The sequence below is a fragment of the Anomaloglossus baeobatrachus genome, chromosome 1 (assembly GCF_048569485.1).
Source record: "Anomaloglossus baeobatrachus isolate aAnoBae1 chromosome 1, aAnoBae1.hap1, whole genome shotgun sequence".
In the NCBI taxonomy this organism is placed as follows: Eukaryota; Metazoa; Chordata; class Amphibia; order Anura; family Aromobatidae; genus Anomaloglossus; species Anomaloglossus baeobatrachus.
In genome coordinates, this window is record NC_134353.1 from 787,244,805 (window position 1) to 787,262,144 (window position 17,340).

Here is a 17,340-nt window from a genome sequence, read left to right on the forward strand (position 1 = left end):
GATGGTGTGTGTGTGTGTGTGTGTGTGTGTGTGTGTGTGTGTGTGTGTGTGTGTGTGTCATCCGATGTGTGATTTTGTGTGTGATTTGATGTGTGTGCGTGTGATATGATGTGTGTGTGAATAGCGGCAGGAAGCAGGGGAGGACTTCCTTGGAGCACCCGCCGAAGATCACAGGAAGCTCCTGGGATTGACGCAGATGTCCAAGGTCTGTTGAGTAGGATTCCCCTGGGAAGGGGGGGCAGGTCTGCATTTTTTGGGGGAGGGTAAGCTTATCCTCAACCCGTGTTTCCCCAAAAATAAGCCCTAGCATATTTTTGGGAGAAAAATAATATAAGACATTGTCTTATTTTCAGGGAAACACGGTAATTTCACAATATGCTAGATTTATCAAATAGCGAGAACCACCAGGATAAGTTTGGCGCATTGTAAGACTGTCTGGTCCAAGTTTCCACTGGTTATAAAATAGACAGTATGGATAAATCTGCATGAATGTGTTGCGTTGTAATGTGCTGTTTTCGCATTAAAAATTGTGTCCTTGTAAAGAGAAAAAAACCCCACAAAATATCATGTCCATTGAATTGATACAAGATGTAGCTTCCTGTACACTAAGGCCTAGAGTCACTCTTGCCTTAGGTTTAGTCAACAGGAAGTGTCCTTATGCAGAGACTCGGCATCAGTTCAGCGGCACAGTGGGGCGGATAGCTATAGTATTCTGGACCCAAAAATACTTTTAAACCTTGGTCTCCAGTAGAACTTTCATATGCCAGTTATGTGAAGGTTATAGCAGCAATGCAATGTTTATCTTTCTCTATGGGGGAAAAACTATCACAGACATTTCAAGATTATTGTACATTGTGATTGGAGACCTGGGATACCTTTTCCCTATAAAATAATAGAAGTCTTATAGTGACTATATTAGGTTATAATTATAGCAAGTTCTGCCAAACCACCAATAAAAGTCAGTCTGGCAGCAAATCAGTATCAGGCAGCTGCATATGGATGTCATGGCAGGTCAGAGACTCACTACTACATCGTGATTTATATCGTGATTTACTGAAGTCTGCGAGTTCAATGTTGGGATGTTATATTGGGTAGGAGTGACCACAATGGGCAAGAATCAGCGGCTGCAGTCAGGAGACATGTAATGTAGCCGTGTAATAGTGTGAAATTCAAAAGGAATTGTTATTGTAAAAAAATGAAAGCTATATTGTATCAATTTCTGATGAATTATCCAAATTCGGCAAAATAACTGCCCACAGGGTCGGTGATAACTTGCTGAGGGTCTGTGCACTGAGAATGAAAGGAGCTCTGAAATGCCTCCATCAGCCACCACTCTGCTCATTGTCTATTGCACTGCTGAAGATAGCAGAGCACCGTGCAGACATTGCTTCAATCCAAATTGGCAATTTAGAGTCACGATCTCATGTCTGGACAAACCCTTCAAGACAATTTTACAGAAACCACCTATGGGTCGGGACCAGAAGAACCTATGATAAAAATTGTGCGAGTCTCATCCATATTGCTATCTATGTGGCATCAGTTGTTATAATGTACAGACCATGATCAAATACAGTTTTCCAGGGTAATAATAGAAATGTATCCATAAAAATCGGATACTGCAAAGATGACCCTTATGGAATCTGATATTTTTGGGCACCCATAGACTTGCATAGGTATTCTCGTCATCTGAACAGCCCTATTGAATTACTTCGGTCAATGTGCTGTCTGTATAATACACTCGTCTAGATGAGCCCTTAAGGCTACGTTCCCACGATGAACTTTTGGTGAGTTTTTAATGTTGAGAATTTCCGCACCTAATATGTAAATTAGGGGTTTTTTACGTGCGTTTTTTACGCTGCAGTTTTTGGTTCTTGTTGGTTTGTCATCTTTTAAACAAAGCTGCTTTAGTTTTTAAACTATTTGGTATTTGGCTTTGACAAAACTTTATATATTTATATGCGGATTACAAGATAATTTGGAGGAGTTTCCACGGTGGAAATGCATTAAAGACGCAGGTGCGTTTTTTACGTGCAGATTTTCTGCATCTAATGCTAGTCTACGACAAGAATCCGCAGATACTTGGCATACCTGCAAAAGAAATTCACATGCTGTGAATTTGAAACACGCACCACAGGTCAGTTACGCTATTATATTTCTGTAAATCTAATCCTAGATAGATAATAGATACTTGTTGAAATAGATAGGTATAATAAATATAGACGTACAGACATATAAATGTACAGACATATGATTGCACAACCTCCTGACACATAATAAAATTGCACCCTGTGGAGCTTATTGCACAGCTTTCTATGATTAAATAAATAGATGGGAAAAAAAATGGTGTGAGGTCCCCCCAACAGTTTTTGTAACCAGCAAACGTGAAAGCAGCCAGTTAAGAGCTCATATTATCAGGCTGGGAATCTCCATGGTTATTGGGTTCCCAACCTAAAAATACCAGCCCACAGCCGCCCCAGAAGTGATGTATCACATTAGATATGCCAATTCTGGTGCTTTACCTCGACTCCTAATTGACCTGGCGCGGTGGCAATCAGGTCAAAGGTTTATGGGTGTGATGTCAGCTGTGTAGTGCTAGCTGCCATCAAGCCAAGGGGTTTGTAATGCAGAGCTGTCTATTAGTGATGGGCGAGAGTTATCGCCACTGCTCGTTACTCTATCAAGCCTCGAGTATCTGAGCTTGAAAATGATCAAGTTTCCCATTGACTTCCATTATACTCAGAACTCAAGGTGTGTCGGAGCAACCTAACGCTCGATCGAGTAACGAGTAGTGGGGGCTCGCTCGCCCATTATTAGTGTCTATCAGACACCCCCATTACTAATCTAGTAAGTAAAAAGAAAAAAAAAACACTAAAATAGTTGATTTGAAAAAACACTCCCTGACTTTTTCTCATGTTCAACAATTTTTTAAAATAAAAAACCCATGCAAGTCCGACATAGTCCAGGAATTCCATAATAGTCCACAAATATAAATGTGGGGGGGGGGGGAACATACCACTGTCCTTAGTTCACCAATTTATTAGAAAGCAAAGTCCCCACTCAGCTCCACCGTAGTACACCAGAGTCCGATATAGTACAGAGCGCAGAGTGAGCAGCAATGTCTGGAGATTGGCATCACCATTTGTGAGACCCGGCGCCTCTGGAGAGCGGTGAGGTCAGTCTCCTGACGTTGATGCTCAATCCGCGCTCTGGACTACATCAGATTTCCTAAACTACGTCGGACCTGCATAGAAACTTTTTTTTTTTTTTTTTTTAATAAAATGGTGAACGATGGAGGGACTGTTCATTTAAATAAAGTAGTTTTGTCTGTGTGTGTTCTTTTTTTTTTTACTTACTGGGTTAGCAATGGAGGTGTCTGATAAACACCTCTCCATTTCTAACACCAGGGCTTGATGCAGGCTGACAAAAACCCCAACTACCATTACCCCGATCGGCATTTGGGAAGAGCTGAGGCGAAGTGCCAGAATTAGAACATCTATTGTATTGTGCCACTTCTGGGGCGGCTCCGGACTAGACTTTTTAGGCTGGAAAGGCCAAATACGATACGATACGATACCATAATTTCCCACGGGATCAAAAAAGTGTATCACAGCAGCACAATTTAAATAATAACATGAATTACTTAATTGACAAGATAGTAGTGTTGACAGAAGAACATTATACATTAGATTAGTGATTGATTGCTCTCATCATTTTTCAACTGGCTAACACGGTACCAAAACCTTTTTCTTTTAACATTAGATTAGGTCATACACAGCGGTTAAACTGAAAAGTAGAAGAAATAAAGAAGTAAAATATTCACCTTGATGATTTAACACTAATGTTATTGTTGTACATTCCCATAGCAGTTGGCTCAAATGATTTCCTATATTTGTCCTTCTTACACCTCAGAAGAATTAGCCGGTTACTGAAGGTGCTCTTCTGTCTCATGCATAGCTCATATAATGGATGTGCATCCACAGCCGTCCAAATGACGATGGACCTCCCCGGCCTGATATCAGCCCACAGCTGTCTGCTTTGTCTTTACTGGTTATCAAAAATAGGGGGGAACCACAAGTATTTTTTATCATTAATTTTATTTAATCATAAAAAGCTGTGCACTATTATTATATGTCAGGGGGTTGTGCAACTATGTTTATAGGTCTGGCTGTCTATATCTATCTCTAATATATAAAGAAAAAAAAATGCAGAAAATCCACAATCATGTTGTACCTAATTTTTTATAGCGTTTTTGACCTTAGTACATTTAAAGGAGTTGTCCGACATAACAAAAAATTTTGAGTTTAAGCTAATCTGTGCTGTATTGTCATATAAATCACCCCTACATTTTTATTTTTTGTTTTCTAACTTTTGTTCCTCTTGAATTATTCCTTTATTCTCTGCAGCTCTTTGTTTACATTCAGCACAAGTAAACTGACCACTTCCTGTGCTGAACCTCCCAGTCAGAGCTGGCACCGCCCGGCCTCAGTGTCCAGCCCCTCCCCAGTGTCCAGCCCCGCCCCCTGCACACACACATTCCCTGTCAGTATTCTGCCCCAGCACTGGCCTCTTATCACTACAGCATTGCAAATAACAGCCCCACATCAGGCTCTGCACCCCACACCACATCGGGCTCTGCACCCCACACCACATCGGGCTCTGCACTCCACACCACATCGGGCTCTGCATCCCTCCCCCCTCCCTCCCCCCCCCACACACACACACACACACACACACACACACATCGGGCTCTGCACCGCATACACACATCGGGCTCTGCACCGACACCCCCCCCATAGGCAACACATGTAGGGAGTACATACTCACCCGTCCTCGGACCCCACCGCTCCTGCGCTGTCTGTGCGCTGGCCATATCAGCACAGTAGTGACGTCACCGCTGTGCTGAAGAGAGCACAGACAGCGGGACAGTGATGAGAAGCGCAACGCTCCCTCTCATCAGCGCTTTCAAATATATCGGCATCTGTGATCTGTGATGCCGGTATATTTAAATGTGTGATCCTGAGCAGGGGGCCCGGTGCTGGCGCTGACACCACGGCAGCCCCCGCCAGGCCCCTCCCCCGGGTCCCGGGTCCCACAGAAGTGCAGGGGGAGGTTGTGGGCAGAGTACAGGTGCGGTGGAATGTGTGGGAGGGTGCAGGGATGGGGGGCGGGGACTCACGCACTGTACAGCCCAGCAGGGCGGCAACAAGCTGTTTCCAGATTTGCATGTCAACATAGTCCTGCCCATGTTGACATGAAATGACCGGAAGCAGCAAAATCGCGGCAGGAGCGGTAACATGACCACTCTGAGCCGGGGGAGAGGGGCTGACAGCAGGGCAGGAAAGTGCTCTCTATCTACTTACCTGCCCCAATGTAGCCCAATAGGGTAATAATGAAAAAAACTCAAAATAAGCCGGATAACCCCTTTAAGTCAATGGGTGGAAAAAAACTGCTGCAAAAGAGCTGAGGATTGACACGCTGCAGATTATTTTCTGAAAGGTGTAAATTCTCAGCGTGTGCACTACACTTCAGGATTCTCATAGACTTTGCTGGCATCAGGATTCCCTTCAGATTTTGTGACAAATCTGCACTCAAAAACTCATTAAAAACAAAGAAAAATAAATGCAACGTGTGCACATGGCCTAAGACGCTGCTTTTCTGAAGCAGTCAAAATATACACACCAAAAGAATTTATATGCAAGCCAATATGTATAATATAATTCACAACGTCTTTATTAAACATAAAAATACAAATACATATTACATATTAAAATGTATATGCCCAAGAGGACGGATGGGCATATCCATTTTAATATGTAATATGTATTTGTATTTTTATGTTTAATAAAGACGTTGTCAATTATATTATACATATTGGCTTGCATATAAATTCTTTTGGTGTGTATTTAGCCCTTGTGCTTTAGCCATCCATATGTGTATTGTGGCTTTTGGAGTTAGCAGTCAAAATATGCAGCATCAAAAGCGGACTAAAAACATATCATGGGAACACAGCCTACATGTATCAGCAGGCCCATAGACTGATCTGTATGGACACATCTGTGTAAGGAAACACAAACATATCTGTACAGAGAGAGTTCTGTCAAAAAGCATATTGCCAAACACTTAACAATCTGAAACAAATACTATCTGTAGACGATCAAACATAATGATACACAAATTATCCACTAAATAAATGCCATAAATCCAGCCCTAATTACTGACAGAGGTTTATAGAACGTGAAGCCTTCTGCAGCTGTAATCAGTAGTGGCAGGGCAGTCAGATTATTTACACACATGGTGGCAGAAATCTACAATGTGATGCACAGCTCATACACAACCATTGTCCGAGAGCCACATTCAGGAAAAAAGTATGACTCAATAATGACATAACATAAACAATAGAAATAAAGACATAATATACACAATACAAACAGTGATTTTTGGGTCATTTTAACTGAATTTGATGCATTTTTTTTTATTTTAAACACAGCTTTGTCCTTTTTTTTTCAGGACAGGAGTAAAAGACCACCTACTTAATTAAAAAAAAAAAAAAATGACTGGTACTGTCCTGTAGATCTATGGGGATTCAGGTCCTGAGAGTCAAGTAGCCGCTCTGAAACATACAGCTTGTGGCACAGAAGTGCTCAGAATGGTGTATGGGCTCAAAAGAAAGCGAGTCAGTGCGAAGTATACCCTCACAGAGCTTGTTTGCATATATAAGAAAAAAGAAAAAAAAAACAGCCAAAAAAAAAAAAAACAGAACAAAAGGAAGGAAGCCTATAAGAAAAAAAAAGCCACAAGTTGTTGTTATCACAGCTCCGGAATTAGAGGATTACACTGGCATAGCTGCTCTAGGCTACACTTTTGCTACACATGAAACATCGCATTATGTGAGACCTTTGAAATCAATGTCCATCCTTGGAATACATCACTCCGGCACATTGTGAGGAATCTAAGAGGAGTTGCGCCACCTTCATGTACATACCCTCTAATAGGAGACATGGACAGGGCTTGTCTGTACAATCACAGCTCCAGATTAGGGGTACAAAAAGTTGCAGCCACACATTATGGCCAAGATCCATTTTTCTTGCAGTAATTTTTCAAAATCATGCTCAAAAAAAAAGAGTCGTTTTTACCTTCATTTCACAGGAAACATGTCATAAGTGCTGTGGTTTTAATGCAATTTTGAACATTGCAACATAAAAAAAAAAATTAAGAATTTAGGCTGCGATATCGGAAATCCGCAACAACATCAACAACAAAAAAAAAGTGCACCGTGGTTAGAAGGTGTTGATGCAAACAGCGGCTATTTTTGCAGTGCTAGTGATTGATTTTAAGGGCTCTTTTCCACTCGCGATTTCCTGGTGCGAGTGCGATCCGATAAAAAATCTGATTGCACTCGCACCAGTGTAAATCAATGAGACAGTTTCCTCTGTCCTGTTCTTTCTGCACACGAATTGGGCTCTCGGTGCAATAGCAGCATGCTGCGTTTTGCACAGAGTCTCGGCTCATGCGTGTGTAAAATCGCACTGTACTCGCATGTTATGTGACTGCAGTGCGGTGCACGCAGAGACAGACAATGGAGGAGATGGGAGAAAGTGCTCCCTCCCTCTTCTCCGTAGCTGTGATGCGATCTCAAGATAGCATCACAGTCGCATGACCCTCGGCTGACACCCGCAGCAGATGGTCATTAGCATATCGCTTCCGATGCTCCCGCATCGGAAGCGGTATGCAAGTGGAAAAGAGCCCTAACAATCAGGGTAGGGTTACATGACCGATTTCTCCACATAAGAGGAAAAAGGTTCTATAAGGCTATGTGCCCACGCTGCGGATTTTGCGCGGATTTTGCCGCGGATTTTCCGAAAATCTGCAGCAGCGGCACTTCCAAGCCATTTCAATGGCATTTTGGAAATGCTGTGTCCATGCTGCGGATTTTTCCGCGGCGGATTTGCCGCGGATTTTGATCCGGAAAAATCTGCAGCATGTCAATTATTGTTGCGGATTTTGGTGCGGATTTTGGGTATAGAATGGGGGGGAAAAAAAAAAAAAAAAATCGGCATCAAAATAGCAGAAAAATCCGCAGGTACATTCTACCGTGGACACATAGCCTTATTCTGATCAGACTTTTAGAGTGACAACAGTTTTTCTCACGAATGGAAGAAAAAAAAAATGTCTCCAACTTCTCTATTCTGTCAGTCTGTGAAAATCAGAATGCACTGGGATGTCATCAGAGTCCAGTCCAATTTTTCAGGATCACAGACCTGCAATGCCAATTTTGATCCAACCCCTCGGATCAAAGTTGAACAAAACTCCCATTATTTTTTCTGCGAACCACTGGGTCTAAGGTAAAAAAAAAAATTAAAAAAGATCGGACATGTGCACAGCCCCATAGACTATCGTAGGTACAAGTGCTATCCATGAAATCCACAGATAGCACTCATACGAGAAAAACAGTTGTGTGCACAAGCCCTTACAGGGAATCTGTCAGCAGATTTGGGGCCTATAAGCTGCGGCCACCACCAGTGGGCTCTTTTATACAGCATTCTAATATGCTGTATATAAGAGCCCAGGCCGCTGTGTAGAACATAAAAATCACTTTATAATACTTACCGAAACGGTCGCTGCGGTGGAGTTAGGTCACATGGGTGTCTCCTTTCTCCGGTGTTGGCGCCTCCTCTTTCGGCCATCTTTGTCGTCCTTCTTCTGAAGCCGGGGTGCATGACGCGTCCTACAGCATCCACACTTGCCGTCATTGAGGTCTGAGCAGGGCAGATCAAAGTATTGTAGTGCGCCTATGCGGGACTGGCGAGTGTGTACGACGCAAGACGCATCATGCACACAGGCTTCAGAAAGAGGACGAAGATGGCCGAAAGAGGAGGCGCCAGCACTGGAGAATGGAGACCCCAATATGACCCAACTCCATTGCAGCGACCATTTAGGTAAGTATTATAAAGTGGTGGTGGCCGCAGCCTAAAGGTCCCAAATCTGCAGACAGGTTCCCTTTAAAGGAATTGTCAACTATTTAGCAACTCCTTCTTAAAGTAAACCTGACAGCTGATCCATGCTGTCCAATCCAAGGGCACCATGTATCAGACACTTGCTTCAAGACTTCAGCTATCTTTCTTGACTCTGAAACGCTGCATTCTTTCAGTGAAAACATACTTTTAAAAGTTGCCAGGGCCCAAGTCGCATGGGAGACCAGTCAGACAGGAGGGTCCTTGGTGACGTCTCTCTGCCTGCTGCCAATGACAGACATTTCTCCCTATACACGCACATATGGAGAGACCCATCACTTAAGGGGAGCAGGCAGGGAGAAGATGCTGGGGACCAGCCTGTCCAAATGGTCTCCCGTACGGCTCGGTCCCCATTGGCGTTTAAAGTTGTTTTCCTCTGAAATCATACAGTCAGTGTCTACTACAAGCTGGCCGTGAATAGGGCAGCATGTATCAGCTGTCAGGTTCCCTTTAAAGTCCCATGTGTAAAATTATAAACTAAACGTATACTTACCTTCCGAACTAGCGCCATTCAAGTGAAGTTGTTATGTCACATAAACGTGGCAGCCAATCACCATCCACTTATCAGCTGCTCTGCTAACATTTCCATCAGAATTCAGTATGAGTGAAGTAGCACATCAGGAGGCGCCAATTGGCTGCAGCGCTTATGTGGCACAGTGACATCGCTGGAACTGCGCCGATGCAAGGAGGCGAGTACAAAGTTGTTTCTATTGTACATGGGTGACTACTGCATTTGTGAAAGGGTTGTCCAAATAGTGGACAATCCCTTTAAGGTACAACTATTTTAAATCTGTTCATCCAATAGCAGTTTAAATCAATCAGTAACACTTAATGTAAAAGTCTGATTTGGATCCATTTTCATAATGGCAAAACACATGAGTTATACTACTTACAGGTCACAAGTCCCAAACCTGCATCGTCACATCGCTCTGGTTGTCAGGGTTTGTACCAAGTATATAAGTTATCCATCCTCAAAGGCAGATAACTGATCTTCTAGTACTTGGGACCCCATCCACTTCCAAAAACAGGGCTCTGAAAGCCGAGCAATCATCACCTCCATCCCATTCATTCTCTTTGGATCTGTCAGAGAAAGCAAAGTACTGTACTCAGAAATGTCCACAGTCGCATAGAGAATGAATGAAGTTGTGGAGATGCATGATCAACCTCCGCTCCATTTAGGTTGGGATCTGAACAGCCTCGTTCCCGGGATCGGTGGGATCCCAACTAATGGACCCCAAACTATCAAAAATTATCTGTCATACTATTGATGGGAAATAACATATATATTGGGTGCTATCACATTCAAGGGATTTCCCTACAAATATTCATCTTCAATCAATGTCTGATCAATGGTAGCTGCACAGATCACTAGATTGGGGTCTTCAGCCCCCCATTCCTCCTCCACTGGTATTGCCAGTTGTGAATATCGTTTATTTCCATCAGTTCCACAGACATTGAAAATAAATGGCACCAAACAAGCGATGATTAGTATATATTGTGACGACTATTTGTTACATACTGAAAATAGCGAAGATTGCTGAAATACAAAATATTTATGGATTTCAGGTTTTTCAGCATATTGCATCAAACGTAAAGCGGCTCTCACCTACTGACGCCGGAGACCACAGATATCATCGGACCAAGAGATCGCAGGAAGAAAAAGCACCAGAAAAAGCACTTTCTATCATTCTGATCATAATGCACATGTTATGTAAGTCAGCCAGCCATGTACGTTGCACAGCACAGGACAGATAGCAGTGCAGGGCACACATGCCAGGTGGGCTGGCACCACTCCTCACTACTGCACCTTGGAAACCCTGCGCCTAAAGGCATGACTACTGACTGCACTGATCACACAGTAACAGGAGCACAGCCCAGCCGGGCCGGTACTTACTGAGGTGCAGAGAGCGGGGCACAGCGGGGACGGCTGCCAGGTCCAGGGCACAGCAATCAGCACAGGGTAATGCCAAGCGAGCAGCCGGAGCACAAGTTGTAGCGCGCACTCAGAGCTCCGGAGAAGTGTGGGCTGTGAGCGGTGTCGGGGGCGGAGCTGTGCGGCGGGGCGGACACTGAGGGAGCAGAGCGCGGCGTGTAGCGGCTTGCTCCTGCGGCACCGGGAATGTCGTGTACGTGACCGGGCTGAGGGATATCATGTGGTACTTGCCACACAGCTCCCCCTTGTCGTGGCCTCACAGCTCACTCTGGTGGTGGCCTCACAGCTCACTCTGGTGGTGGCCTCGCAGCCCTCTCTAGTGGTGGCCTCGCTGCTCTCCCTGGTAGTGGCCTCGCTGCTCTCCCTGGTAGTGGCCTCGCTGCTCTCCCTGGTAGTGGCCTCGCTGCTCTCCCTGGTAGTGGCCTCGCTGCTCTCCCTGGTCGTGGCCTCGCTGCTCTCCCTGGTCGTGGCCTCGCTGCTCTCTCTGGTGGTGGCGTCACAGCTCTCTCTAGTCATGGCCTCACAGCCCTCTCTAGTCGTGACCTCACAGCCCTCTCTAGTCGTGGCCTCACAGCCCTCTCTAGTCGTGGCCTCACAGCCCTCTCTAGTCGTGGCCTCACAGCCCTCTCTAGTGGTGGCCTCACAGCCCTCTCTAGTGGTGGCCTCACAGCCCTCTCTAGTGGTGGCCTCACAGCCCTCTCTAGTGGTGGCCTCACAGCCCTCTCTAGTGGTGGCCTCGCTGCTCTCCCTGGTAGTGGCCTCGCTGCTCTCCCTGGTAGTGGCCTCGCTGCTCTCCCTGGTAGTGGCCTCGCTGCTCTCCCTGGTAGTGGCCTCGCTGCTCTCCCTGGTAGTGGCCTCGCTGCTCTCCTTGGTCGTGGCCTCGCTGCTCTCCCTGGTCGTGGCCTCGCTGCTCTCTCTGGTGGTGGCGTCACAGCTCTCTCTGGTGGTGGCGTCACAGCTCTCTCTAGTCGTGACCTCACAGCCCTCTAGTCGTGACCTCACAGCTCTCTCTAGTCGTGGCCTCACAGCCCTCTCTAGTCGTGGCCTCACAGCCCTCTCTAGTCGTGACCTCACAGCTCTCTCTAGTCATGGCCTCACAGCCCTCTCTAGTCGTGACCTCACAGCTCTCTCTAGTCGTGGCCTCACAGCCCTCTCTAGTCGTGGCCTCACAGCCCTCTCTAGTCGTGGCCTCACAGCCCTCTCTAGTCGTGGCCTCACAGCCCTCTCTAGTCGTGGCCTCACAGCCCTCTCTAGTCGTGGCCTCACAGCCCTCTCTAGTCGTGGCCTCACAGCCCTCTCTAGTGGTGGCCTCACAGCCCTCTCTAGTGGTGGCCTCGCTGCTCTCCCTGGTAGTGGCCTCGCTGCTCTCCCTGGTAGTGGCCTCGCTGCTCTCCCTGGTAGTGGCCTCGCTGCTCTCCCTGGTAGTGGCCTCGCTGCTCTCCTTGGTCGTGGCCTCGCTGCTCTCCCTGGTCGTGGCCTCGCTGCTCTCTCTGGTGGTGGCGTCACAGCTCTCTCTGGTGGTGGCGTCACAGCTCTCTCTAGTCGTGACCTCACAGCCCTCTAGTCGTGACCTCACAGCTCTCTCTAGTCGTGGCCTCACAGCCCTCTCTAGTCGTGGCCTCACAGCCCTCTCTAGTCGTGACCTCACAGCTCTCTCTAGTCATGGCCTCACAGCCCTCTCTAGTCGTGACCTCACAGCTCTCTCTAGTCGTGGCCTCACAGCCCTCTCTAGTCGTGGCCTCACAGCCCTCTCTAGTCGTGGCCTCACAGCCCTCTCTAGTCGTGGCCTCACAGCCCTCTCTAGTCGTGGCCTCACAGCCCTCTCTAGTCGTGGCCTCACAGCCCTCTCTAGTCGTGGCCTCACAGCCCTCTCTAGTCGTGGCCTCACAGCCCTCTCTAGTGGTGGCCTCGCTGCTCTCCCTGGTAGTGGCCTCGCTGCTCTCCCTGGTAGTGGCCTCGCTGCTCTCCCTGGTAGTGGCCTCGCTGCTCTCCCTGGTAGTGGCCTCGCTGCTCTCCTTGGTCGTGGCCTCGCTGCTCTCCCTGGTCGTGGCCTCGCTGCTCTCTCTGGTGGTGGCGTCACAGCTCTCTCTGGTGGTGGCGTCACAGCTCTCTCTAGTCGTGACCTCACAGCCCTCTCTGGTCGTGACCTCACAGCTCTCTCTAGTCGTGGCCTCACAGCCCTCTCTAGTCGTGGCCTCACAGCCCTCTCTAGTCGTGGCCTCGCAGCCCTCTCTAGTCGTGGCCTCGCAGCCCTCTCTAGTCGTGGCCTCGCAGCCCTCTCTAGTCGTGGCCTCGCAGCCCTCTCTAGTGGTGGCCTCACAGCTCTCTGGTCGTGGCCTCGCTGCTCTCCCCGGTCGTGGCCTCGCTGCTCTCCCCGGTCGTGGCCTCGCTGCTCTCCCCGGTCGTGGCCTCGCTGCTCTCCCCGGTCGTGGCCTCGCAGCTGTCCCCGGTCGTGGCCTCGCAGCTGTCCCCGGTCGTGGCCTCGCAGCTGTCCCCGGTCATGGCCTCGCAGCTGTCCCCGGTCGTGGCCTACCAGCTCTCCCCGGTCGTGGCATACCAGCTCTCTCCTTCGCTAGAGAGGGCTAGTGCTTGTAGGACGCTTTGGACGGGGTATGCAACACTGTACTCATCAAGGCAGCGTCCACCACCCTGCAGCCTATCGCTATCATCAATGTAGTAGATAGACATAGGACACTGTAAACAGTTTGTGATCTTCCACCTTCAGGACAGACATGGCCTCACTTATATGATTCTGCTGCTGTTGTTTCCCCCCTGTTCTCTCCACGGCTACCTGTGGTCATCTCACTGCCTCTGACGCTTCTAGTCACTCGACTCATTTAGGCCCGTCCCGAGGTACTCTCACTCTAAACGTCCATCTAGTCCCTGGGTTCTTCTATGCCTGTCCTGAGATGAGCCTTAAGGCCACGTCTCACTAAGCGACATCGCTAGCGACATCGCTGCTGAGTCACAGTTTTGAGGTGGTGTCACACATGGCGACGATGACAACGACGTCGCTGCTAAGTCACTATTTTCTGTGACGTAGCAGCAACTTCCCGTTGCTGTCGCTGTGTGTGACATCCAGCAATGACCTGGCCCCTGTTGTGAGGTCGCAGGTCGTTGTTGAATGTCCTGCTTCATTTTTTGGACGTTGCTCTCCCGCTGTGAAGCACACATCGCTGTGTGTGACAGCGAGAGAGCGACGAACTGAAGCTAGCAGGGAGCCGGCGTCTGGCAGCCTGCGGTAAGCTGTAACCACGGTAAACATTGGATAACCAAGAAGCCCTTTCCTTGGTTACCCGATATTTACCTTAGTTACTAGCGTCCGCCGCTCTCACGCTGCCAGTGCCGGCTCCCTGCATACGTAGCTGGAGTACACATCGGGTAATTAACCCGATGTGTACTCTGGCTAGGAGTGCAGGGAACAGGGAGCTGGCACTGGCAGCGTGAGAGTGGCGGACGCTAGTAACTAAGGTAAATATCGGGTAACCAAGAGAAGTGCTTTCCTTGGTTACCCGATATTTATCTTAGTTACGCTTCCACGCGTCGCTGCTGGCTGGGGGCTGGTCGCTGGTGAGATCTGCCTGTTTGACAGCTCACCAGCAACCATGTAACGACGCAGCAGCGATCCTGATAAGGTCAGATCGCTGCTGCGTCGCTATGTGTGACACCACCTTTGGTGTCGCAACAGCGATCTTGCTAGCGATGTCGCTGTGTGTGACATCCAGCAACGACCTGGCCCCTGCTGTGAGGTCGCCGGTCGTTGCTGAATGTCCTGGACCATTTTCTTCAAAGGCGATGTCCTGCTGGGCAGGACGCATCGCTATGTTTGACACTGTGTGACAGGGTCCCAATAACAGCAGAGATCGTTATACAGGTCTCTACTGTGACCTGTATCGTTACTGAGTCGTTGGTAAGGTGTGACATCTCACCAGCGACCTCCCAGCAACTTAACAGCGATCCTTATCAGGTCGCATAGTTTTCGAGATCGCTGGTAAGTCGCTAAATGTGACGGGGGCTTTAAGCTCCGGACCCTTAGAGGATACCTCCAGCTTCCCTGATGGAACCAAGCTACAAGGTCACATCTTTACTCCAGGAACCCCACTGCAGAACTGAGTCAGTAGAGACCCATCGCTCTAGCCAACTCTCTGGCCATCTGTCACTCCTCCCACTTTTATTCCTAGCTCCGTGTTCCCAGGGAACCTAGCTTCACTTCCACCTCTATTCACTATCAAACTCTATCTACATAGACATTTTTATACTTTGCATTACACTGTTAGTATATTAACGGCATGTAATAGGTCACACATCTTATTACTGTGACGCCCCTGCGGTAACCAGGTGTCGCAAAACAAGGTAACATCACAGTAACAGCTTGGGTCCTGCATAACTGTGCCAGTCAATACACACACCAGCACACCAGGACACATACACTCCAAAAACCAGGGCGGGAGACTCGCATAGAACCAGGTGACAGGGCTGGGCACTGTGAGCTAACAGGCAGCCAACTGGGGAAGGAGAGATCAGACCTGGGGGAGGAGCGGGTGGCCTGGGAGGTATGGGTAGACAGCGGAACAGTCAGTTTAGAAAAAGTTGGTTGGAGAGAGAGGAAGGAGAAGGTTGTTGAAAAGAGTTTGAAGTGAGAGGAGTAAGAAAGAGAGAGTTGTCAGTAAAGGTGTCGAGACAGACAAAGGAATCTTGAGACAGTGAAAATAGCAAAGACCCCGCCAAGACCTAAGTAGAAACAGCAGCCACTCAGAGGAGAAAGTAGCTGAAGCGCGAGAGATCAAGCTCCAGGGACAGTGGAATCCTATGGGAGTAGAAATACAGGGCTCCCAGTACTTTGCACGCACGAGGTGCAGATCCCAGAACAGACCGGGACTTCTGTTAACTCTGCCAGGCGGGTGGGTTTCCAGGACTCATCTGCCACCATTAACGTCCGAGGCATCAGCAGCAAAGGGAAGACCAGGACATATTCCCTTAAATAGTCCAAGATGCCTGCGGCAGGACCCAGACACCAGGAGGACCTCTAAGTGGTCCACGCCAGGGAGGACCCACACACACGAGTGCATCGGTGGGTGAGCGGCACCAGGTCGGCTGGCACAGGGACACAGGACTCGGGCGCACCTGGGATCCAGCACGTTCCCAGGTGTGAACCCAGCTGTAAGTAAAGCGACCAAACTGCACTTCTCTCCCCAGACTGAGTTATTTCCCTGCACCTCCATGTTAACCCCTACCTACCCCTGGGGAAAAGCCCTACTCGCGGAGGGCTTCACCATCCACGATGCCCCCATCCATCATCCCCAGAGAGGACCAGCAGTGGCGGCCATACCATCCCTGGCTGCGCACTGCGAGTGGCGTAGTCGGGCTACTTTTATTTTTGTCCTTTTCATTTAAAAACTGTTCGGTGCCCCCGGGTCCGGGACCCTCGAGCCACGGACCGCCCGGATCTGAGCAGCTCGGCTGCCCCGGGCCATGATATTATTGTATACATTTGTAGTGATGTGTCAGTCGCGAACGATGCAACACAAAGATCCGGCTCCCTGCCGTGACTGACAGGAGGCGGATCAACAGTGAGAACCACTAAATTCTCTTAACGGCTCTCACTGGGCGTAAAATATTTGGTGTTTGGTGGGTGAAACCCAGCCCACCCCAACAAACCTCGCCCACTCGGCAAGTTAATTGACCCGTTGAGTGGGCGGAGTTTAGTTGCGGTGAACACATATTTAATAGGGATCCATAGAAGAGCCAGCTCCTTTTGGTGAGCGGAGTCATGGGAACCGGATCACCAAAAAGCACCGGACTACCCATCACTAATACATAGTTATTACAGCACAGGACACTTACAATTGACTTTACAGGCCTCAGCTCTAGGCAGTGCTGGCCGCTACACAGTCTCAACAGCATAGTCCATATAAAATACAGCTCTCCCTGGCCGTGGCCACACAATTCTCCTCACTTCAGAGAGGAGACTGAGGCAACTGCAAATACAATCTATGGGGAACTAAGGGGACACAAAATGCAAAACGTGCTTGTAGTGTCTGGTCCAGCTATCATTATGATAAATTATGGATTTCATGTAAAGTTGAACGATCCTGTCAGCACAGTAACCTTTTAAGTGCACTTACGTGCTATTTGGTTGTATGCAGGATGTGAGGACATAAATAGGACAGAGAAGGTTATGAATAGCATTTAGAAGGTGGGAACAGGATAGGGGTAGGCTAGTGAGTTAAGATGATAAGCTTGTCTGAAGAGATGTGTATTTAATGCTTGCTTAAAATCGTGGGGCTGGATGTCAGTTGCATGCTTTAGGGCAGTGCATTCCAGATAACTGGTGCAGCACGAGAAAAGTCTTGGAGATGGAGGTGTGAGGTTCGGATTATGGAGGATGGTAGTCTA

The 17,340-nt window shown here is 48.1% G+C and overlaps 1 protein-coding gene across 1 annotated transcript in view; it reads right to left on the minus strand.

Moving 5' to 3' along the window:
- The window catches only part of TNFAIP8 (TNF alpha induced protein 8), a 222,113-nt gene extending 211,072 nt beyond the window's left edge, over nucleotides 1-11,041 (minus strand). Inside the window, exon 1 of the mRNA XM_075341885.1 lies at nucleotides 10,906-11,041. Within this exon, the coding sequence (XP_075198000.1) occupies nucleotide 10,906 (1 nt within the window). The 5' untranslated portion in view covers nucleotides 10,907-11,041. The remainder of the gene's footprint in view (nucleotides 1-10,905) is intronic.
- Nucleotides 11,042-17,340: the final 6,299 nt, after the last annotated feature.